This window comes from Danio rerio, chromosome 11 (genome assembly GCF_049306965.1).
Source record: "Danio rerio strain Tuebingen ecotype United States chromosome 11, GRCz12tu, whole genome shotgun sequence".
NCBI lineage: Eukaryota > Metazoa > Chordata > Actinopteri > Cypriniformes > Danionidae > Danio > Danio rerio.
Window position 1 is genome coordinate 25,973,177 of NC_133186.1, and position 24,697 is coordinate 25,997,873.

The 24,697-nt window shown below is 34.8% G+C and overlaps 1 protein-coding gene across 1 annotated transcript in view; it reads left to right on the forward strand.

Moving 5' to 3' along the window:
- cntn2 (contactin 2) overlaps positions 1 to 24,697 on the forward strand; it is a gene marked incomplete at its 5' end in the record, with an annotated part of 92,844 nt that overhangs the window by 29,454 nt on the left and 38,693 nt on the right. Inside the window, 20 exon segments of the mRNA NM_131446.1 lie at positions 2,170 to 2,311; positions 4,308 to 4,483; positions 4,561 to 4,656; positions 4,739 to 4,951; positions 5,036 to 5,138; positions 5,263 to 5,444; positions 7,463 to 7,599; positions 8,289 to 8,418; positions 8,630 to 8,780; positions 8,891 to 9,018; positions 10,749 to 10,924; positions 12,328 to 12,448; positions 13,758 to 13,916; positions 14,624 to 14,773; positions 14,897 to 14,967; positions 16,096 to 16,330; positions 18,032 to 18,147; positions 19,654 to 19,840; positions 20,847 to 20,959; positions 22,452 to 22,620. Coding sequence (NP_571521.1) covers positions 2,170 to 2,311; positions 4,308 to 4,483; positions 4,561 to 4,656; positions 4,739 to 4,951; positions 5,036 to 5,138; positions 5,263 to 5,444; positions 7,463 to 7,599; positions 8,289 to 8,418; positions 8,630 to 8,780; positions 8,891 to 9,018; positions 10,749 to 10,924; positions 12,328 to 12,448; positions 13,758 to 13,916; positions 14,624 to 14,773; positions 14,897 to 14,967; positions 16,096 to 16,330; positions 18,032 to 18,147; positions 19,654 to 19,840; positions 20,847 to 20,959; positions 22,452 to 22,620 — 2,955 coding nt within the window.

Below are 24,697 nucleotides of genomic sequence, written 5' to 3' on the forward strand. Positions count from 1 at the left end.
TGAACCTACCATCCAAATGTTGTAGCAGAAATTGAGACTCATCAGACCAGTCAGTGTTTTTCCAATCTTCTACTGTCCAATTTGGTGAGCCTGTGTGAATTGTAGCCTCAGTTTCCTGTTCTAATCTAACAGAAGTGGCACCCGGTGTGGCACCCCAGTAGATCAGCAGTTTCTGAATTACTCAGACCAGCCCTTTTGGCACCAACAACCATGCCACGTTCAAAGTCACTTAAATCCCCTTTTTACACACTCTGATGCTTAGTTTGAACTGCAGCAGATCGTCTTGACCATGTCTACATGTCTAAATGCATTGAGTTGCTGCCATGTAATTGATTAGAAATTTGGGTTAACGAGCAGTTAGACAGGTGTACCTAATAAAGTGACCATTGTGAATGTATTTATACTGTAGAAGTGGATTGTGTGTAATTTCAAACAATGTCCATTATTATTGATATTATGTATATTACATTTTATTTTATAAAAATAGGGTAAAAGCCATGAAAATGCCATGAAAACACTTGGTAATATTTAAACTTTAAGAGAGCTAATCATAAACCTCACATGCAGACTTATATTTAGAAAATATAGATTGTTTTTGTGCACTACTCAAATCCATCACCAATTCCATTATAATAAAGTCTCAAACCCACGGCAACTTTTGAAGGCAGAAAAACAAATCTCTGATCACAGATGCACTCCCTGACACAAATGCACTTGCTTTTCCAATTTATCCGGACTCATTCTGGAACCGATTCATAATGCATCAGATGCGTGCAGGACTACCTGGAGATTTTACTGTATGCTTTCAAACTCCCTAGTTTCCTCGTTCTGTCAAAATATCTGAGTGCATGCAATTATATCTGACAGCATGTATCCCCCGCTGGCTTTCCCCGGGTGGAGAACACACCCCTGCTCTCTGAGTGTAGATACGCTGGAGATGTTAGGCACACACGACCCCCTGTATCTGTCTGTTTGGCACACTACACCGGCTTTCAAAAGAGGCAGAACAAAAGACCTGAGCTGCACAAGGTGACTGAATATAGATTACACTCAAGAGTAGTGAGTTTACATCCATGCTTAACCTGATTGTGCTTCATGAGCATATCTATTTTCCTTAATTATAGTAAATTCATAAATGAATACAGCTTAAAACAATTTATGATTTATGATTTCCAACATGTAAAGTTATTAATCTGCTTTCTGTAGGTTTATTAAAGTGCTCATGCACAATATGTATATAACAGGAACATGTTCTTACTTCAGATTTAAGCATATCCAGAAAGAGAAAACTTGTATTACTCGAAGAGGAAGAAAAATACAGCAAATTCAGATGATTTCTTGACCCAAAGAATTATTATAAGATATTATGCTATTTATTGTTACAATAAGAATGTGCTCTCAACTTATACAGCAGAAAATGAATCAAAATGCTGCATTTTAAGAGAATAAAATAGAAGATGCAAGTGCCCACTGTTTGAAAGCTAAGACAGGAATTAATATCATATCTTCCATGTAAACGTGTACAAAAATGTTATTAAATTGCTGTTTTATAACTTCAGAAAAATCACTGTAAGGGTTGAGTGTTATGACAGGATGCGACGAGCGTTGAGTGTTATAACACGCAACGAGCTGTGATTAGGGATGAGATAAAATGCTCCAAATCTATAATGTCGGTCCCCTTTTCAAAATAATATTCCCACATACAAAGTATGTATAGTATAATACAAGGCTATATAAGCTTAAAAATAAGGGGAAATTATCATTGTTGTCATCTCAGATGGAAACATTGTAGCCAATCAAACGCTGCCTGGTAATTGTATTAATTGTATTAAATTGTATTTTAAATTTTTTTTTTTGTAAAAAGTCAGAGTCTGTGTTTTGCTCGAATTGGCAGGTGTTTCACTGGGCTTTTAAACTCAGGATTTAAATGAGAACAAGGGAACAATGGTATTTGAGGCTCACGGTTTGTCATTTCCATGTTCTGAACTCTTATTATTCAGCTATGCCTAGGCATATCCAGATTTTCATTCTATGGCTTTTTAACATTTAAAATTAGCTTTGGTGCACTGCATTAAACTGTGAATGCTTTGTGAAAGTGTACACCTCATTAGGTGTTTAACCTGTTTAGACTCTTTCTGAAAGACATTGTTTGTTACTTTTTTTTGGTAGGTGGGGATGTGTGTGTGTCGGGTCATGACAGTGGGCCGGTGTTTGAAGAGCAGCCATCTAGTCTGATTTACCCAGAGGGGATGCCAGAAGGCAAGGTGACCCTGAGCTGCCAGGCTCGCTCCAGCCCTGCTGCTGTTTACCGGTACTCACATCACATTTTTGTCATTTACACGTGAACGAACAAAACACGACCTTTACTTGCTTTGTATGACTCATAGTTAAACAAAAACCAACATATTTTACTAAATAGCATATTAAAATTAAATATTTTATGTGTTTGAAGTATCTGTTTAATAAAGCTGCTTTACAAAATTAGTAAAATATTCAAATATGTCAAATATTAATCCAATTTCAGTTAATTTCTGTTTTAATACATTTTTAAATAAAGTTTTGGTTTGTGATGGCTAAACTGAACTTTACAGTCTACATTGTGTCACATGATCCCTCAGAAAACTGGTTCTCAAATTTAAATAAATATATGGTTATTATTATTATTATTATTATTATTATTATTATTATTATTATTATTAGTGGTGTAACAGATCACAAATCTCATGGTTCGGATCACATAGTGTTTTTTAGTCAAGGATTGGACCATAGTATGGATCAGCCAAAAAGGGAGGAGACAAATGTAATTTGTTTTCCTTTTATTACAAAAACAGCCCTGCAAGAAACTTTTGGTTTTAACAAGCAGAACTGAGAACCTGTAATTTTATTAAAAATTCAATGAAGAAATAATCAGCTGAGTAAAATAAATATAAAAATATTCAGTACTGTGAAAATGACTACTACTGTTGCTGATAATGCTAAACTTAATAATCTAACATTATAATTTGTACAATCATTGCTAGATGTATAATTTTTGAAGAATTATTCAGTGGCATCTTTTTGAAGGCTGGGTAAATAATGTAATTGCTGCCTTCAACTTTCATTTTTGAGCATCAAGTTAAATGCATATGACGGTGATCATAAACATCAGTGGTTTTATTCATTCATTAATTTTCTTGTCGGCTTAGTCCCTTTATTAATCTGGGGTCGCCACAGCGGAATGAACCACCAACTTATCCAGCACATTTTTATGCAACGGATTCCTTTTCAGACGCAACCCATCTCTGGGAAACATCCATAAACACTCATTAACACACACTCATACACTACGAACAATTTAGCCTACCTAGTTCACCTGTACCGCATGTCTTCAGACTCTGGGGGAAACCGGAGCCGAGGATCGAACCAGCAACCCAGCAACCTTCTTGCTGTGAGGCAACAGCACTGCCTAACTGTAATCCAAGTGCTTCTGTGTTTATTTGACTGTTTGTAACTTCATAACTAGCTCAAATGACTAAAGACTGAATTTCTTTTTTTAATCTTTGCATTTTTCAAACACAGATTTGAATGCAGTGATTTGAAGGATTAGTAAACTTATGCAAATCATCTTCATTTATAATTTATGTTGTGTGGGTGTTGAGATCCTGAACTTTTAAGGATTAATTGTGCATCTTACACTGAATGCATTAATGCAGGCTAAACAAGTAGAGACAGAAAACACCTTTAATAACCTAAGAAACCCATCATATCCCGAATAACCTACCACAACTTCTTCCCTTTTTCATAATTTTTTACAGGAAAGCCTAAATGCTTTTATACATGTGAACTGAATGAACCTAGAGGCGATCTCTCTGTGATCATTACAAATTTAGGATTAATCTTCTGGTAAAAAGGTTATTAATCTGCGGGCCACGTGTGTTCCGATCTGTACGAATCAAAGATCAACCGTGATCCATTAACACCCCTAATTATTATTAATGATTAAAAAAGCTGTGCTGCTTAATTTGTTTATGAAACATGGAATTTTTTTGCTATTCAGTACTTCTGATTTCCAAAGTGATTTCCAAAGTTTTTTATCATACTGTTTTTTTATATATATTATATAATTGAGATCCAGTTTTATATGTAATTTTGAAAACTTTAATTAAGAAACCTTGAAGATACAATGTATTTGATGAGAGCAGTTTTTAAGTAGATTATTGATATTTCAATAAAATCAATAAAAATATACTATATATATGGCAAATTGGTTATTGACTTTCCTTTACTCTGGTAATAAAGTCAGATCTTGTGTGTGATTTTTTTCCCAGGTGGCGTGTGAATGGCACTGACATATCATTTGCTGAAGAGTCGCACTACACACAGGTTGCAGGAAACCTTGTGATCAACAACCCTCAGAATGGGCGAGATGGCGGCTCGTACCAGTGTCTCGCAATCAACCGATGCGGCACCATTGTTAGCCGCGTCGCTAATCTCAAGTTCGGCTGTGAGTAACCATTGTCCAAGTAGAAAACTGGGTCTTGTCTACTACTCGTGCTTGATTTATACTGTGCTTTCTTCCAGACCTGCATGATTTTCCCCCTGAGAGCAGAAGTCCTCAGACGGTCCATGAAGGAATGGGAACATTTCTTGCCTGCCAGCCACCAGCTCATTACCCAGGTAAACACACACACATATCAGTTAGCAAAACATTTCACTCTTTTTTTATTTCGTTAACTCTTGCATCCCTTCTGTTTGTTAGCTTTGTCCTACCGCTGGTTTATCAACGAGTTCCCTAACTTCATCCAGCCAGAAGCGGGCAGGTGGTTTGTTTCTCAGGTCACTGGTAACTTGTATCTTGCTAACGCGAGAGCCAATGACACGGGCAACTATTTCTGCTTCACCACCATCAACATGGATGTCAGCACCAAGAGCATCTTCAGCAAAGCTGTCCAGCTCACAGTTCACCCTGATGGTTAGTTCAAAGCCTTATATTTCCTTCAGCAACAAGCTCAAAAACTGAATCTTATTTTTTTTTTTTTTTGCTGTGTTTCTTCAGCAAGCCCAAGGAAAACTGCTCCAAATATCCGAGTGCGTTTTCCCGCTGAGACATACGCTTTATCAGGGCAAACCGCACAGCTGGAATGCTTTGCCTATGGCAAGTAAGTCCCCCTTAACTCCTAGAGATCACTGCAGCATCGCTTTAACATAATCCATATCGCAGTCAGCTATAAAAATGTAACCATTTTTTCCATCATGCTCTCACTTTTACTTTTCCTCCTTTAGTCCGATTCCTAAAATCCGCTGGAGGAAGGTGGATGGAATTTTACCCCCTAAGGTTGGAGCAAGTGTGGATGGGCCCATCTTGATTATTCCTGAACTGAATTTCGATGACGAGGGCATGTATGAGTGTGAGGTTTACAACTCAGAAGGCCGTGAGACGCATCAGGGACGTGTTTCTGTGCAAGGTAGGCATAGTATTAGAAATAGACAGAAATATAAATATTTTTCTCATGAACATTAAGTAGGGCAACACGGTGGCTCAGGGGTTAGCACTGTCACCTCACAGCAAGAAGGTTCAAGCCCCGACTGGGTCAGCTGGCATTTCATTTCCTCCAGGTGCTCTGGTTTCCAAAGACATGCGCTATAGGTAAATTGAATACACTAAATTGTCCATAGTGTATGTGTGTGAATGAGTGTCTAATGATGTTTCCCAGTACTGGGTTGTGGCTGGAAGGGCATCCGTTGCATAAAACATATGCGAGATAAGTTGATGGTTCATTCCTCTGTGGCACCCCCAAATTAATTAAGGGATAAGCCAAAGGAAAATGAATGAATGAATGAATGAACATTAAGTCGAAGCTTGATGCAATATAAACTTTGCGAGCAAGTGTGTTGTTGTTGTAGACAAAACTAAAATGTGGTCAGCGCAATAGCTTAGTGGTAAGGGCGCTGACATATGGTGCAGTAGCAAGTCAGGGTGTCCCGAGTTCGAAACCCTGCTCGAGGAAATTTCCCTACCCTACCCCCCTCTCTCTCTCCAACTTCGCTTACTGTCTCAATACTGTCAAATCTAATAAAGTTTAAAAGGCCAAAAATAATTCTTAAAAAAAATGTGATTTTCATTTGTGTCTATTGTGTACTTGTATATAAAAGAATGGCCATATGTTATTATTGGTATGTTGAGGGGGAGTGAAGGTATAGAAGTTAGGGTCAACAATGCTATTAGTTTGAAAAGATATTTATTATAAGAAATCAATATAAATAAATCCAACACCTAATTGGGTTTAAATGAATTTAAAACGCCATATGGGACGAATTTATATCCCATTTTGAAAGTAAAAGATACTCAAATAGGTAGTGTAATCTACACAATAATAAGTGTGTGTGGTTGAGAGTGTGCAGTGATTCGATGTTGTGGTCCTGTGACTGCTGGTGTTGGCTGTTGTATGGTTAAATTTTCTGAAAGTTAAAGTAAATAGGTTAATTTAGATTTAAATGAATAAAAAAATTAATGAAATAGTATTCTAATATTTTGGGGTGTTTTTTGTGCGTTTGGGTGGGTTTTAAACAGCTTTTGGGCTGAAAAAAGTGTGCTATATTTGGCAACGCTGTTGACATCACCAACTTAGACAGTGTATTGTTTTACACTGAAAATATCAGTAAAAGTCACACCGTTATGTTTTTCAACATCAGAAAATCTAGGAGCAGCCCAGCAGGCACACAACATCATAAGATGTTAATATTAGGCTAGCTAGTGTATAAGGGCAACATTATTTTGACATCCAATAAGGACATCAAATGACGTTGATGTTTGGTTGATTTTAAGGTTGTTTGAAAGTGACCAAAACCCAACATTGAGTCAACATCTTAAACCAATGTCAATGTCAAAATTGATGTCAAATGCTGACATTTATTCATCAGGTATGGCAACCGAAATCCAACGTCTGAAAGACGTTATAGTGGTAACGTTCACAATGTCAAGCTGTAGCATCATTAGATGTTAATATTTGGTGGATTTTAAGTTGGATGTCGGACATTGACGTTAACCTGACATTGAGTTCTGATGCCCAATTTTCATTTCCAAGAAAAATGCAACATCCTCCAATGTTAGGGTACAACGTCAGTCTGACGTCATGTTGACGTCCTGTGCCTCCTGGAAGAGACCAAGGTCCCATAATGCAACTCAAAAGTGTAAATACATGAAAAATATGAATGTACCACAAACTACAAGAATGTGTTAATTAATGGATGTTTCACAGTGCATATTTCCATTCATTCACACATTTCGAAGACACATTATCAGTAGTATCTACAATGAAACACAAAGAAACATTTTTAATGAAAACAAACTTATCAATGGCGAATATAAAATAAAAAAGATTTAAAAAAAAAAAACAGTAACACTAAAGCAATTCTGATGTACAAGCTGATTTGTGAACACGCCTTTTGGTAAAAAGTGGATGTTTGTGTTCTGCTTCCTCAGCTCAGCCGGACTGGCTTCAGGTCATGAGTGACTCTGAGGTGGAAATCAGTTCAGAGCTGCAGTGGAGCTGTGCTGCAGCGGGCAAACCCAGACCCACCATTCGCTGGCTCCGTAACGGACACGCCCTCATTACACAGGTCTGTCACACAAAAACACATGCTTACACACTCAAACTCACACACAGACACACATACACTCTCTCTCTTATATTTGCTGGCTTAGTAAATGACAGGCTGTCATCACACAGGTTTGCCACACAAAAACAAACATGCTTACACACACTCTCTTGCTTCACACTGGTCTGCCACACAAAGACAACTGATTACACGCACACACTAACTTTCGCTTTCCTCATAACAGGCAGACAACCTCTCAAGTCCCAACATACAGGTCTGACACAAAAAAACAAACTCATACGCACACACACTCACTTTCACTGACAGTTATTTTCTCATCTCATAAAATAGGTCTGCCATACACACACTTGCCCACACATACTGTACATATACACACTCTCACACTTGCTGGCTCCATAACAGACAGCTCCTCATCTTATCACACAGGTCTGCCATACACACGCACACATATACATACACACAGAAGACCGCAGCCGGATTGTTATCTGACAATGTGTGTGTTATCAGAAATGAACAGGACCTCTAGCTGTCAAGACTCAGACTGATATATGCTAACGAAATGCTTAAAAAACTCTTCATGTCTCCGAGGCAGTGATATATGCCTTTCCTCAGCTGGAGCTAGATTGACTGGAGAAATGTTGTGTGGCCCTCTGCTGGTGCTCATGTGCATCTTCATCATATATATGCAGGATCGTGTTGAAGTGAATAACGGCCGGCTGAAAATCGCTAATCTTGCCCTGGAGGATTCTGGGATGTATCAGTGTGTGGCTGAAAACAAACACAGCACCATTTACTCGAACGCTGAGCTCAGAGTTCAAGGTGAGCGCAAGACAATCTCAGCATGAAAACACATCGGAAAATATAGTTGCATAAACACTGACTGTGTCTTGTTGTGTATGTTAATACACTTTAAACCCCTTTCTGCCAACCCAGCCATGCCTGAACCCCAGTTATAGTATAATCAGTGGTTAAATCCTCTTTGTGTGGTTACCCATTTCCCGTCCTGCCCCGTCCTGTCACCCTCTTTCAGTCCAGGCTCCAGACTTCAGGCTGAATCCAGTACGGAAGCTAGTTCCTGCTGCCCGTGGTGGACAGGTCAAAATGGAGTGTAAACCTCGGGCAGCTCCCAAACCCACTCTCTTCTGGAGCCGCGGCACAGAGTTACTGACTAATAGTACAAGGTAATACAGTAATCAAGTGTTTTAAAGGCCTCCAGATGTCTTGATCGATCAGATAGAGGGGAGCTGTAGATGATTTTAGTAGCAGTATGGTGTGTATGAACTCTCTTCAGGATAACCGTGACTCCGGATGGGATTTTGTGGATCTACAATATCAGTCGTGCTGATGAAGGAAAGTACACCTGCTTTGCAGAAAATTACCTTGGCAAAGCCAACAGCACTGGACACCTGTCTGTCAGAGGTAACAAAATCTTATTTTTTTAATAAAAATTTTTTTTTTCACATTCATTCACACACATGCACTATGGCCAACTTAGCTTACCCAGTTCACCTGTACCGCATGTCTTTAGACTGTGGGGGAAATGGGAGCACCCGGAGGAAACCCATGCAAACATTGGGAGAAAATTCAAACTCCACACAGAAATGCCAACTGACCCAGCCAAGGCTCGAACCAGCCACCTTCTTGCTGTGAGGCGATCGTGCTACCCACTGCGCCACCTTGAGGCCTTATTATAACAAATTTATATAAAAATGTAATAACACTACCAGTATAACTTTCTTTCTTGTATTTATTGACCTGACCTGTACTTATTAAAATGTATGCTAGTGTCATTCAGATCATTTAAATTATAAAACAATTAATTTGGCAAATTGTTTTTACATTTTCAAATCTAGTGGTTTTAATGATAGTAGATTGAAAAATTATAATTAATTATTTTTTTAACTGCACTATGATCTTAAATAAAGTTAATTATTGTGTTTGCAACTTATTATTAGAAAATAAGCTTGACATGATTTTATTTGTTGTTTCTAAATATTCTGGTAAAAATATACACTACCAGTCAGAAGTTTAAAGGTCAGTTTGATTTTTACATTTTTTAAAATAGGCATTTATTTAATCATAAACATATTACAAATTGAAAAATTGCTAAATGTTATTGCACTTTAAAATAACTGTTCAAAAGTAATTTCATTTAATCATTTATTCCAGTGATTTAAATAATGGATTTTCAGCTTCATTACTCCATACTTCAGATTCACATGATCCTTCATAAATCACTCTAATATGAAGAATTATAATAATAATTATTATTATTATTATTATTATTATTATTATTATTATTTATATTATTATTATTAATGGTTATAGTAATAAAAGCAATAATGACTGGAATAATCATTTTATTTGAAACTACATACAATAAGTAATAAATAAATATTTAATAAATGAGTATTTAACAATGTAAAAAAATACATTTGATAAATGTTGCCCTGATGAACAGAATAATTTTATTTAAACTGATTTTACACTTTGGGAAAAAAATGGCACATAAACTGTTTTTTATAGGGAGAGGTTATTAATGGTTAAGCAAAATTTGTATCTTCTAGACACACCTTGGTTTTTCAACTTAGTTTGCTTTCATGTAAACACCTTTATCAGCTATCTGATGGCATATGAATTGCTACATATCTTCTATTTTGTCTTGATATCAAGCCAGAGTTTTTTTTTTTTACTCGATTACATGGACTCTAATACACTGATAACTCACAAGATCACCTCACTTAAATAACATGTTGTGCTAGATTACATGCAAACCAATAAGTAAAACCTGTTTGATATATTTTATTAATTTATCAGTTTGATTTCCCCACAGTGATTTTGAAAACAAATCATTTGTATATCTAACTGTTGAGAATTTAATTTGGTATGTTGGTTGTCAAGATAAATAAATATTTACAAACTGAGGAAAAGTAATGCAACACTGGAAAACTTACATCTCATATTCCATCGCATTTTGATTGTATCTTCTTGTGCTGCATGTGATAAGAACATGTTTATAAAAAAAGAGTCAAGTAATCATGAAAGAGTCTGCATGTAAACAAATGAAGACCTCTAAAATTATCATTTTAAGTAGTCATCAGCAAGTCATTGATGATACACATTGTTTTTAATTTTGTTCATTCAAACAGATGCCACAAAAATCACACTAGCGCCCTCTAATGCTGATATCAATCAGGGTGAAAATGCCACTTTGCAGTGCCATGCATCACATGACCCTACCATGGACCTCACCTTCACCTGGTCACTCAACGGAGTTCCGCTGGACCTAGAGGAACCAAATGGACACTATCGGCGAATGGAGGGGGTGAGCACTTCTTGCCATTTCTCCAGGTGTTGTCCTGAAGAATAGATACAAAAGAAGTTTAAAAGGCTTATTGAACCCCTCTATAGTGTCATTTTTCACCATCAAATTAAAATGACATAATATTTCTGATTCAGCATGTCATGTTTTTTTCCATGTTCATACAGGTCAATTTGTTTCAGATGTTTTTTATTTAGACTTATATTTAAACATATCATTTAAGCAGTATTTTTAATATGATTACTATTACATTCAAACTCAAATAATGTTTATTTAGTATGATTGTAGTATGTGTTCAATGTGTTATTAGTTTAATATCAGCTGACAATGATTTAATAATGATAATGTTTATCCCATTCTTGTGGTCACCAAATCTACATTTATTTAATTACAAATACAGTTCAAGTGGTAATATTGGGAAAAAATTACTACAATAAAAGAAAAAAACATGTGCATTGTGCAAACCATAATATTAATGTGCATATTCTTCGATGAACAAATAATAATAATAATAATAATAATAATAAATACTTACATTTATATATGCAACGGCAGCCATATTGCGCCAGACCGCACACCACACACCAGCTGATGAGAAAGACTGATGAAGCCAATTATGATTTGGGGATGGTTAGAAGACGATGATGGACAGAGGCCAGTTGGCAAATTTGGCCAGGATGTCAAGGTTAAACCCCTATTCTTTTTCTGAGAACATCATGGGATTTTTAATGACCAAAGAGAGTCAGGACCTCTGTTTAATGTCCAAAAGACTGTGCTCACTGAACAGTATAGAGTTCCCATCAATATACTGGGGCATTAGGATCCATACAGACTGCAGGTTGAGTGCCCCCTGCTGGTCTCACTGAAAATTTAAAAGAATATGTCTACTGTCTTTCACTTTTGATCAGTTTATTGTTTATGTGCTAAATAAAATTATTAATCTATTTTGAAAAATCTTTCCTATTAAAATATTTTGAACTGTAGTCTGTGCAGTTTGATTGTTGTACTGCATTCTTTTTTCAAAATGTATCGTTCCAGACTGTGAATATGAAAGTGAGCAATGCTAAAAACACAGCTATTCCCTGATAACCAACTACAATACACTCACTTACTTCAGAAAATATGAACATAGTTATGTTCTTAATGTTTAAAATTAGCCAGCTTAGTCAAACCAGCTGAATTCTTATTCCAATATAAGCAGTCTCCTCTCACTCTCTGAGATTAGCTTTAATAGGATTCACTTCAAAGTAAATCCCTTTCAGACACGATATTATATATACAGTCCATTTCACAAATTCAAATTCAGCCTCTACAGATTAAAAAAAGCATGAGATAAATGCTCTTATGAAGCTAAAGTGGGCAAGTACTCTTTCCAAATAGACTTTACTTGTCTTTTCTCTGCACAGAAAGAGACGATCGGTGACCTGGTGATAGTAAATGGACAGCTCAGTCATGCTGGCACATACACCTGTACAGCCCAGACGGTGGTGGACAGCGCCATGGCCTCGGCCAAGCTGGTGGTGAGAGGTGAGGGTTTCCAGCTGGCCAAAACACGACAGAGACCTTATTAAACCTTGCTTCACCAGGCCGCAGTCTGTTCAGCTTGATCATTCTTTGGCCAAGCAACTCTCGGCACTCTGCCCTGTAACATAGAGTCATGAAAAATCTCAATTTTGCTGATCCATTTCTTCAGGGTAAACAATGTTTACCCTTTACTAATATTGGCACCCCTGGTAAATATGAGCAAAGACAGCTGATCTGTCTTGATCATTTAAACTATTAATCAATTGCTCAAAATATGAAAAAAAAAACTCTCCTCCCATTAAGAATAACCAAAAGCAGCCCAGTTTTATATAGAAACATGTTACACAATTATTGGCACCCCTCTACATTTGTATTTGTATGAACAGATCATTTTTCATCACATATTTTCTGTATATACAGTTGAAGTCAGAATTATTAGCCCCCCTGAATTATTAGCACCCCTGCTTATTTTTTTCCCCGTTTCTGTTTAATAGAGATTTTTTCAACAAATTTCTAAACATAATAGTTTTAATAACTGATTTCTAATAACTGATTTATTGTATCTTTATCATGATGACAGTAAAGGCGACACAGTGGCGCAGTGGGTAGTGCTGTCGCCTCACAGAAAGAAGGTTGCTGGGTCGCTGGTTCAATCCTCAGCTCAGTTGGCGTTTCTGTGTGTGGAGTTTGCATGTTCTCCTTGCGTTTGCGTGGGTTTCCTCCGGGTCTTAATGTGGTACAGGTGAATTGGGTAGGCTAAATTGTCCGTAGTGTATGAGTGTGAATGAGTGTGTGTGGATGTTTCTCAGAGATGGATTGCGGCTGGAAGGGCATCCGCTGCGTAAAAATCTGCTAGATAAGTTGGCGGTTCATTCCGCTGTGGCGACCCCGCATTAATAAAGGGACTAAGTCGACAAGAAAACGAATGAATGATGACAGTAAATAAAATTTTACCTGATATTTTTCAAGACTCTTCTATACAGCTTAAAGTGACATTAAAAGGCTTAACTAGGTTAATTAGATTAACCAGGCAGGTTAGGGTAATTAGGCAAGTTATTGTATATCGATGGTTTGTTCTGTAGTCTATCGAAAAAAAAAATTAGCCAAAAGGGGCAAATAATTTTTTCCTTAAAATGGTGTTTAAAAAATTAAAAACTGCTTTTATTCTAAGCAAAATAAAACAAATAAGACTTTCCCCAAAAGAAAAAACATTTTATATATACCCATACACTAAAGTATTTGTTTAGTTAATTAGATTAGATATCAATAATTAATGAATGACAAAATTGCATCTCAATGTTTTTCTCCACAGGCCCACCAGGCCCTCCTGGAGGTTTAGTGGTGACTAGTGTGAACGACACATCGGTTGAGTTGAGATGGAGCCGTGGGTATGATAACCACAGTCCCATTGGCAAGTATGTCATCTTGGGCCGCTCGTCACAGACTCATGACTGGAAGAGGATGAGGACAGGTGAGGTTACTCTGAAATAGTGACACCGTATTTCTATATAGAATAACATTTCTATATAGAATTAAGCGAAAAATTATGGTTTCTGGTTTTAACAGTTTTTATTTAATTTGCAGAATTAATAGATTACAATTTAATACTTAAGGTGTATTATGTAAATTTCTATAATTTATGATTTTTAATTAATGTAATGTAAACAAAGTGTAATGTTTGATTATTGAATTGTATTTTAATACCAACAATATCTATTGCATTGTTTTTGTTAAATATATGCATTTTTAATTTTGAAATATGTTAAATGTATTATAATTAATGTATTTAATGTATAATATAATATTATTATAATATAATATAGTATAATATAATAGTATTATTATTATTTTATATTTCTTTCCATTTTAATATGGTAATAATATATTAAGATATATTTTATTAATTCTTTTTTTATTCTCTTTTGTTTTGGTATCTTTATATTTTTCTAGTCTATTTTTCATTTATTCACTGTTACAGCCACTTTTCTGAATGATTGAACTAATCATACAATTACATGCATACATGTACTCGCTTGCTTACTTTAACCCATAAACTGCCTAAAGAAAAGCTGCCCAGGACACTTGTTTGAAAAATATAGTAGTATTATGACATCATATATAATGTTACCCTTAGTGATCGAATGCATACCTTTCATTTTGTGCTAATGCTTCCTCCAGACCCTGCAAACATAGAAGGAAATGCTGAATCTGCACGTGTGATAGATCTTCGGCCCTGGATGGATTATGAGTTCCAGGTCATTGCCAGCAACATCTTGGGCAGCGGAGAACCAAGCATGCCTTCCCCGCGTGCACAAACCAAAGAAGCAGGTCAGGACCGTTCCACTTTTATTAGTGCTAAATAAAAATCCAAACAAACCGATGATAAACTATTGTTGTGGTTCCAAACAATAACAAACTTGATTGATAGAAGGGTAATATTTTGTGTTACAGCACCAACTGTGGCTCCCAGTGGACTCGGTGGAGGTGGAGGAAACCGTAATGAACTTATTATTACATGGACTGTAAGTTCTATCTGTGTAATTTGATGTTAGAAATGCTTAATACTTTTTACTCTGTCCAGTATTTACACCTTTTTCCTTGTGCCCCATGATGCCTAGCGTGAATTATAGTTTCAACAATGTTTTAAACAACTGGTTTCAATGAGCTGTCATTTTTCCCCTCAAAGTCCTTCCATTGATTATTAAACTTATTAGAATGAACAAATTGCTTTCAAACCTGAAAAAAAAGTCTTTCTGCAAAAATATTACAGTTGTTTATTGAAAATCACTGCACCGCAAGGTCATTATCGTTTGCTTTTTTAAATAAATGTTTTTATTTCAATACTGTTGTTAAATTTGCTGTATATCTCAGTTTCGTTTTTGTTTGCTTCATTAATGGTTTTGTTAGTTTTAGGTTAGATTTTATTTTGTGAACACATCCCTATTTATATTTATATATTTAGTTTCAGTTTTAGTTTTAGTAATCATTCACCTGACTGGTGTTTAGCTGTAAAAGTGCCATAAAACAGATGCAGGTCTGCTTATTATTTCTAAAATAATAAATAATTATTTTTTTTAAAATTATTATTAATTTTGTTAATTAAAAAAAGAAGAAAAAAAAAATATATATATATATATATATATATATATATATATATATATATATATATATATATATATATATATATATATATATATATATATATATATATATATATATATATATATAGTCTTAGTTTTAGTTTTTATTGACTAAAATACCCTTGCTGTACTGTAGGGAATACAAAGAGAAAACAATCCAGAGAAACAAATACAGTGAACTCAAAACAGCTTTGTCCACAGATAAGTTTGTTACATTAATGTCACATTCAAATAGCAAGCGTAATATTGTTTTCATGACTGTAAGATTAGGCTTCGTGCTTTATATTTATCAGAGTATATTGATTATTTTTTGCACAAACTTAATGTTTCAAATGATTTGTTTTAATTCATTTGAATATACGTTCCTCAACCTGGAAGTGCAACCCATAACTTGAAACACAGTATTCACATTTGGGAAAAAGATGTGTAGAATTGCAAACAGAAGGTCAATAGATGTGTCTTTATTACCCTCAACAAAGAAATTAACATTTCTGCTGGTATGCATTACAGCCCATGGCCAGAGAGTATCAGAATGGAGACAGTTTTGGTTATATCCTGGCATTCAGAAAGCAAGGCATACCAACATGGACGGTGGTGAAGGTGCCAAATGTGGAGTCATCTCGATATGTGTACAGCAATGACAGTCTGACAGCATACTGCCCGTTCGAGGTCCGAATCAAGGCCTACAACAAGAAAGGAGAAGGGCCCTTCAGCCAGATTGCTGTAGTACACTCTGCGGAGGAGGGTGAGGGTTATTACTGAGGATTTTATTTATGGATATAATTATAGTATTTATTATATTCTGATTGGATGTTACTTAACCCCTAAAGGGCAGACATGGGAGATTACCTAATTAAAAGCTTAAATTGTTTCAAGAAAGCAAAATTATCACATTTATTTAAATGATGTTATTTCTTTTATACTATGAAACGCCATAAAGGTCTATCGATTGACTGGTTAATTTACATTAACTAGATCATTTAAAAAAAAAAAAAACACAAATTATGATTTAAATGAAATGTTAATGAAATTGTTTTCATTTAAATTGAGAGATTTCTGTATTTCCATTGAAATTATGTTGACCAAAAATGCATGAATCAAACAACTATTTTTTAAATAATTAAAACAGTTTTAATAATTGTTATTTTATATATTTATATTTGAATATAATTCTAATATCTATTAATATAGATAAATATATTAATTTTAATATCTTTACTGTCTGTATTGACTGTATGTTGACTTTTTTATTGAATTTAAGTACAGTATGTATCTTTTTTTGTGAATAAAGAAAGTGTATTGCAATGATATAATCAAATCTGAATGCTAGCCATCATATTTTTAAATAATCCATACAAATCAAGGGATTTAATCCAAGTCTTCTGAAGAGACACAATATCTAGACTGGTTGTAAAACATAAAAAAACCTGAACCCAAACAAACTTAATTGGTTCTTGCAGAAGCTCATACACACCATGTGATGCAAGAATAAACCTCAATGGTTCTCGAGCATCAAGCAAGCATATTTGAGCTTCAGTGACCAATCCTGTTCGCTGATTTCTTGACCTTATTCTTCGTGTACGAGTGGGCGCAGCCGTTTGAATGTCTTTGGCTCGAGACTTCTGGTCTTATTCACTTCCATTCATTATTAGACATTAAAAACAGCTTGTTATACTGTTGATGATGCCAATTGATATTTTCTTGTTATATAATTCTGCTTCGCTTGTATAGTCATGGACACACTTGTTTGTAGAGCAAGTAAATTGTTTTTTGCCGTTTATTATTCCTAGTCATTTCTTCCATAGGCAACTGAATTGGAAGTTGTAAAACAATCGCAAAAACAAGCACACTTACGCATTGAAGAATAAGGGCAATATGCGATTAAACGACTAGATTGAATCTGTTGAAATTTTAAAATGGTTGTTGTTGATCTGTTGTTATTAAGTATTAGAAATTTTTGTATACAAATATGTTTAATGGACAGGCATAAATCACTTATGATTAAATAGATTTGATTTAAAAATAAACTAATTTGTCTTCCAAAGAAGTTTTATCTCTATCGAGGCTTAGATATTTAATTCTCAAACCAACCCACATTTAAATATTCAAGGAGCCTATTTACTGTTGAATTACAAAGATTACAGAATTAGCAACCAAAAGCACTTGTTATATTGTGCAGCATGTGTCAGAACATAATACTGTGTTTGTTAATGAATAAAGAGTTGATGCAAACTTTATTATAGCCAATATCAACCACGCAACTCGTGTAATCTGCATGTGAAGAGGGCGTCAGAGCTGTCAAAGACAAGCTTTTTATTTGATACAAAAAAGTTACCAGTCTTATGAGATTAAATAAAAAGATTAAACGATTAGCAAATATGCTGTTATCAGTGCAATCCCTCATCCATTCGTAACTGATTTCTTTTGATTTCTGCTCTTCCTTTAGAACCTACAGTTTCTCCTCGACGGATTAATGCCACTGCTTTGACTGCATTTGAGATTCAAGTGTCCTGGGAGCCCATTCAACACCTCAACATTAATGGAGTTCTTCGAGGTTACGAGGTCAGGACCAGCACATTGTTTAATATCTGTCTTTTATTTATTAGTCAGTGGACTGATGATCATAAATAGCATAACAAAGTTGACGGGTGTTTTGTGCATCATTGTTGGTCATCTGAGGTGGCACAGCTGGATTTGTGAGCTTTGCCCGTTGGCTGAGCATGTAACAGAGGCGCTGTTATCTCATTAGCTCCTTTTTATGAACAGCAGGTTTAGATCAGATCAAGGAACATGAAACACATTATTTAGATAAGACACACTCCTTTAGATAAAAACAGCCTTTGAAATTCCCTTGTATTAAAGGGTATTTTACCCTTGCAATTAATATTTAATTAAATAGGCTAGTGCCTTTCAGAAGTAAGCTTTTAGAAGCAAAATGTGATTTAATTTGCTTTATACCCCTTTTGGATATTTAAAAAAATTGTCTTTTTCAGTTGCCTTGAAAATGAAAGTGGTTTATGTGATATAAGTTTATATGTATATATATATATATATATATATATATATATATATATATATATATATATATATATATATATATATATATATATTTGTTTTTGTTTTTTTTTTACAAAAGGGAAGCTTTTAAAATGCATATGGACTGAAAATGTTGTTATGAGCTGCCCACATGTAAATAAACACAAATACCTGCATGAGGCTATATAGTTATGCAATTACAGTACATATTTGCGATTTTGTAGTCATGTTAAACATTTTGCATTTACTGTAAAAATACTGGGTTCCTCACAATTTCTTCATGTTGTCCCAACACAAATCGATTAAGTTAACTTTAGTCATTCATTCATTTTCTTTTTGGCTTAGTCCCTTTGTTATTCAGGAGTCGCCACAGCGGAATGAACCACCAACTTATCCAGCATGTGTTATTATGTAGCGGATGCCCTTCCAGCCGTAACCCAGCACTGGGAAACACCCATACACTCTCATTCACACACATACACTACAACCAATTTAGCTTATTCAGTTCACCTATACTGCATGTTTTTAGACTGTGTGAAAACTGGAGCATCTGGAGGAAACCCACGCAAACACGGTGAGAACATGCAAACTCCACTCAGAAATGCCAATTAACCCAGCTGTGGCTCAAACTAGCGACCTTCTTGCTGTGAGGCAACAGCGCTACTCACTGAGCCACCATGTCACCTTTAAGTTAACTTAATTGTTTTTTTTTTTTTACAAATTTAAGTGGATTGAACATAAATCAAATTTTTGTTTTAACTCATTTATGTACAGTAAGTAGTTTGAACAAACAGCACAAGTAATTTTTTGAGTTCTCAGGTACTGTCAGAATTTGTTTTTAAACAAAGTTAGCATTCAGCTGGAGAGAATCACTGTTTTTGAGTGTCAAAATGTTTGTTTTACACTCGGTTTACTCACTTTCATATCTTGTTTAGTGTTGAATTCACATACTGGTTGAAGTTCATATGATTCATACTGATTTTCAATGTAAATAAACCTGTCACATCATTGTAAGTCTTGTTATGTTTGCAGATTCGTTATTGGCGGCAACATGAACGCGAGGCAGCTGCGGATCGGGTAAGAACAGCTGGGCTGGAGAACACAGCACGGGTCACAGGTTTGAGGCCCAACACTCTCTATCACATCACTGTACTGGCTTACAACAGCGCCGGCACTGGTCCAGCTTCACCAAGAACTACTGTCATCACCAAAAAACCTCGTAAGTCCTCTTTTTAAGTCTTAGGAATGCTCGTAGTCATATGCTAACATATGATTAAGCATGTTTCAAAGAAAAGTTATGCCTAAAAATTTCATTTTACTCGGATGATTCCAATTCTCCATGAGTTTGCTTTTTCTGTTGAGCACAATAGAAAATATTTTGAAGAATGTTATAAATCAGTAGCCATTGACTTCCATAGTAAGAAAAAACAAATACCAAAGAAGTCAATGGTAGCTCGTTTCCAACATTTTTCATATTATCTACTTTTGTGTTCTACAGAAAAAAGAAACTCAAACAGGTTTGTGAAAAGTGGTTGGAGAGTTAATGGTGAAATGTTAAAAAGAATGAATGTTTGTTGTTTTAACGTTAAACGAAATATTAAAGCAACATTAAAAGAAGGTTTAGTGCAAAATGTTTGCAAAAACTTATAAATCAATGCTGGAATTGTTGTTGAATTGTATTTTGTTGAAGCCAACATGATATAAAGGTGAATTTAATGTGCCAAATTTAAACAATTCAACTTTGATCCATGATGCTCATTAGCACATAAGGAAATGTTGAAATGAAAGCAGGATACTTTTCAAATCAGGGCACTGTTTTGTTGATAAGACATTCCAGGAAAAACAAGGGCTTATTCATTTTAACTTGCGCAAGTCTTTAGCCTAAGGGTGGAAAAGTTGAAAGAATGCAAGATCTTGTTGCATCACATCACCTTGCTATATTTTTATATACTGCTTTAAATAAAGTTTGTTTAAAAACACTTCACATCTTCGGATCTGACTCAAAACCATCTTTAATAATTTACATCCTTCTTTGTTGAGAAAATAACAAGCCAATCAAAGAAATGCAAAGCCTTGCCACTTCAAGTTGATAACTAGATCAACCCTGTCACTTCCATATCTATTAAAACGTTACATTCATATACTTTGAAACCTAAGAGTTTGCAATTCCTGTCAAAGTTTTTGTCTCTGTGGACTGATTTTTTTGCTCATATCTTCATTTCTAGCTCCGAACCGCCCTCCAGGTAACGTCTCATGGAAAGTTGATGGTTCTTGGGTTACTGTGAGGTGGGATCATGTTAAATCCATGGACAATGAATCTGCTGTTCTGGGTTACAAAGTGAGTGACACACACTGACACCCAAAACTGTAGATGTGTGTAGATGTATATTTGTGTGCGGCCGTCTGCGTGATATCAGAATGTTTACTCACTAATCATTTAAAGGTGTGATATCGTATCATTTCTTTCCTCTGAGGTAAGAATTTATAAAATGGCAGCCTATAATGTCACGTGATAAGAAAACACGTCTTCTGTTTTTGAAAATCAACCCAAAAGTCAGAATTGTGAAAGAAATTTTTTTGTCATTATTATTCTGTGCCAGATAGAGGTGGATTTAGCGAATTGGGTGCCCTGGACAACTCCAGCCATGGGGCTCAAGTCCTGATGCACCCTTTCTACTTTTATTTAATTATTATTTATTTTGGTGTTTTTTATATTACTCAATCTTCTTTTGTTTTATCTTAATGCAGTCTTTACATTTTGAAGGATTAGTTTTCTTAAAATGAATTTACAATTAAAAATAGTGTGTGTGTGTGTGTGTGTGTGTGTGTGTGTGTGTGTGTGTGTGTGTGTGTGTGTGTGTGTGTGTGTGTGTGTGTGTGTGTGTGTGTGTGTGTATATATATATATTTTTTTTTTATCTTTTTGTTTAATAAATTTTACTGCTGGACTGCTCCATGATTGGTGTGGTGGATATTTTATTTAATAATAATATTGTTACATGACATTACATTATTATAATAATGTTACATTTTAGTGTATATTAAATAATATTTGAATTATGTAAAAAAAAATGATGTAAAAATGATATAAAATGATGTTATATATACACTGTAAAAAAATCTGTAATTTTACGGTAGCTAAAAAATTAAAAAAATAAAGTAAAATAATGACTATTAAATTACAGAAATTTACCGTAAAATCGCAGACATTAAATAACACAAATTTCCTTAAATTTGTACAATTCAGCCTCTGTTATTTTATGGTAAATTTCTGTAATTTAACCTCTGTTATTTTATGGTAAATTTCTGTAATTCAACAGCCGTTATTTTTAAGTTTTTTTTCCAGCACCCCAGCTGCCGGAAATAAACCGAAAAATTATGGATTCGTTTTACAGTGTAGTTTATAAGTATAATTTATACTTCTATATATTTATTGGGGGCCCCCAGATTACCTGGGGCCCTAAGCGGCCGCTTACCTCGCTTATTGTTTAAATCCGCCAAAAACAGGCTTCTAAAGGGCAACCATGACAAAACCTTTTGTTTCTTTTCTTTTCTTTTTTTTTTTTTACAAAAATACAACACTCATTCTTTGTTGTTTAAAATTAGTTAATAATAAAATGAATATTATGATAAGATTTATTTAAATTATATTCATTCTTTTATACTATACAATGCCATAAAGGTCAATACACTGAATTGTTGATTTACCCTACCAAGAAAAAATATTTTTTTTACTTGATGTTTGGGGAACTTACACTACTGGTCAAAAGTTTGGGGTCAGTAGGATTTTTAAATGTTTTAAAATTAGCTTTTTAAATAAATTCTTTACAGGTTCTTTACAAACATGAAGGACAGTCTGCCTTAAAGGTTCTGGAGAAAAGCAAGACATCCGTCAAACTGCCATTACCCAAGGACAATGGTTATGTGGTTCTGGAGATCCGCTCTTGGGGAGATGGAGGAGATGGAGCTGCCCATGAGACCATAGTGTCTCGAGACTCAGGTTTGAGCCGCAAACACCAAGTATATACCTGATATTAACATGCATTTTAGGAAATATATTGACAAGTAGATGTAAGAGGCAAATTCTCATTTACACATGGTTTTTAATGCATATCTTTTGTCCACTTTCAACCTACACTCTTAAATATAAAGGTACTTTAAAGGTTCTTTGTTGGTGTAAATGGTTCTCTGAAGAATCTTTAACAGCCACGAAACCATTTCAACTAAAAAAATGTTATTTGTAGCCCCAAATGGTTAATTTCACTATAAATTCGTCACATGATGTTGATCCTGGACCATCAAGATTCCAAATAAACTAATGTTGATCCTGGACCATCAAGACTATAAATTCATTCATCTTGATTCTAAACCATAAAATTTATAAATTTACTAATGTTGATACTGAAAAATCAAGATTATATATACATGTGTGTTGATCCTGGACCATCAAGATGAAAATTCACTTATGTTGATCCTGGACCATCAAGAATAAAATTCACTAATGTTGATCCTGGACCATGAAGATTATAAATTTATTAATGTTGATCCTGGATCATCAAGATGAAAATTTACTGATGTTGATCCTGGACCATCAACATTATAAATACACTTATGTTGATCCTGAACCATCATGGTTAAAATTCACTGATGTTAATCCTGGATCATCAAGATTAAAATTCACTAATGTTTATCCTGGACCATCAAGATTAAAAGTTACTTATGTTGATCCTGGACCATCAAGATTAAAATTCACTTATGTTGATCCTGGACCATCAAGATTGAAATTCACTTACGTTGATCCTGGACCATCAAGGTTAAAATTTACTTATGTTGATCCTGGACCATCAAGGTTGAAATTTACTTATGTTGATCCTGGACCATCAAAATTAAAATTCACTATTGTTGATCCTGGACCATCAAGATTAAAATTCACTAATGTTGATCCTGGACCATCAAGAATAAAATTCACTTTTGTTGATCCTGGACCATCAAGATTAAAATTAACTTACGTTGATCCTGGACCAACAAGGTTAAAATTCATTTATGTTGATCCTGGACCATCAAGGTTAAAATTTACTTATGTTGATCCTGGACCATCAAGATTAAAATTCATTTATGTTGATCCTGGACCATCAAGATTAAAATACACTAACGGTGATCCTGGACCATCAAGATTAAAATTTACTTATGTTGATCCTGGACCATCAAGATTAAAATTTACTTATGTTGATCCTGGACCATCAAGATTAAAATTTACTTCTGTTGATCCTGGACCATCAAGATTAAAATTTACTTATGTTGATCCTGGACCATCTAGAATAAAATTTACTTATGTTGATCCTGGACCATCAAGGTTAAAATTTACTTATGTTGATCCTGGACCATCAAGACTAAAATTCACTTATGTTGATCCTGGACCATCAAGAATAAAATTCAATTCTGTTGATCCTGGACCATCAAGATTAAAATTCACTAATGTTGATCCTGGATCATCAAGATGAAAATTTACTGATGTTAATCCTGGACCATCAAGAATAAAATTCACTAATGTTGATCCTGGACCAACAAGGTTAAAATTCATTTATGTTGATCCTGGACCATCAAGGTTAAAATTTACTTATGTTGATCCTGGACCATCAAGATTAAAATTCACTATTGTTGATCCTGGACCATCAAGATTAAAATTCACTTTTGTTGATCCTGGACCATCAAGATTAAAATTCACTAATGGTGATCCTGGACCATCAAGATTAAAATTCACTAATGTTGATCCTGGACCATCAAGAATAAAATTCACTTATGTTGATCCTGGACCATCAAGATTAAAATTCACTAATGTTGATCCTGGACCATCAAGGTTAAAATTCACTTATGTTGATCCTGGACCATCAAGATTAAAATTAACCAATGTTGATCCTGGACCATCAAGATTAAAATTCACTAATGTTGATCCTGGACCATCAAGATTAAAATTCACTAATGTTGATCCTGGACCATCAACATTATAAATTCACTCATGATGATCCTGGACCATCAAGATTAAAATTCACTAATGTTGATCCTGGACCATCAAGATT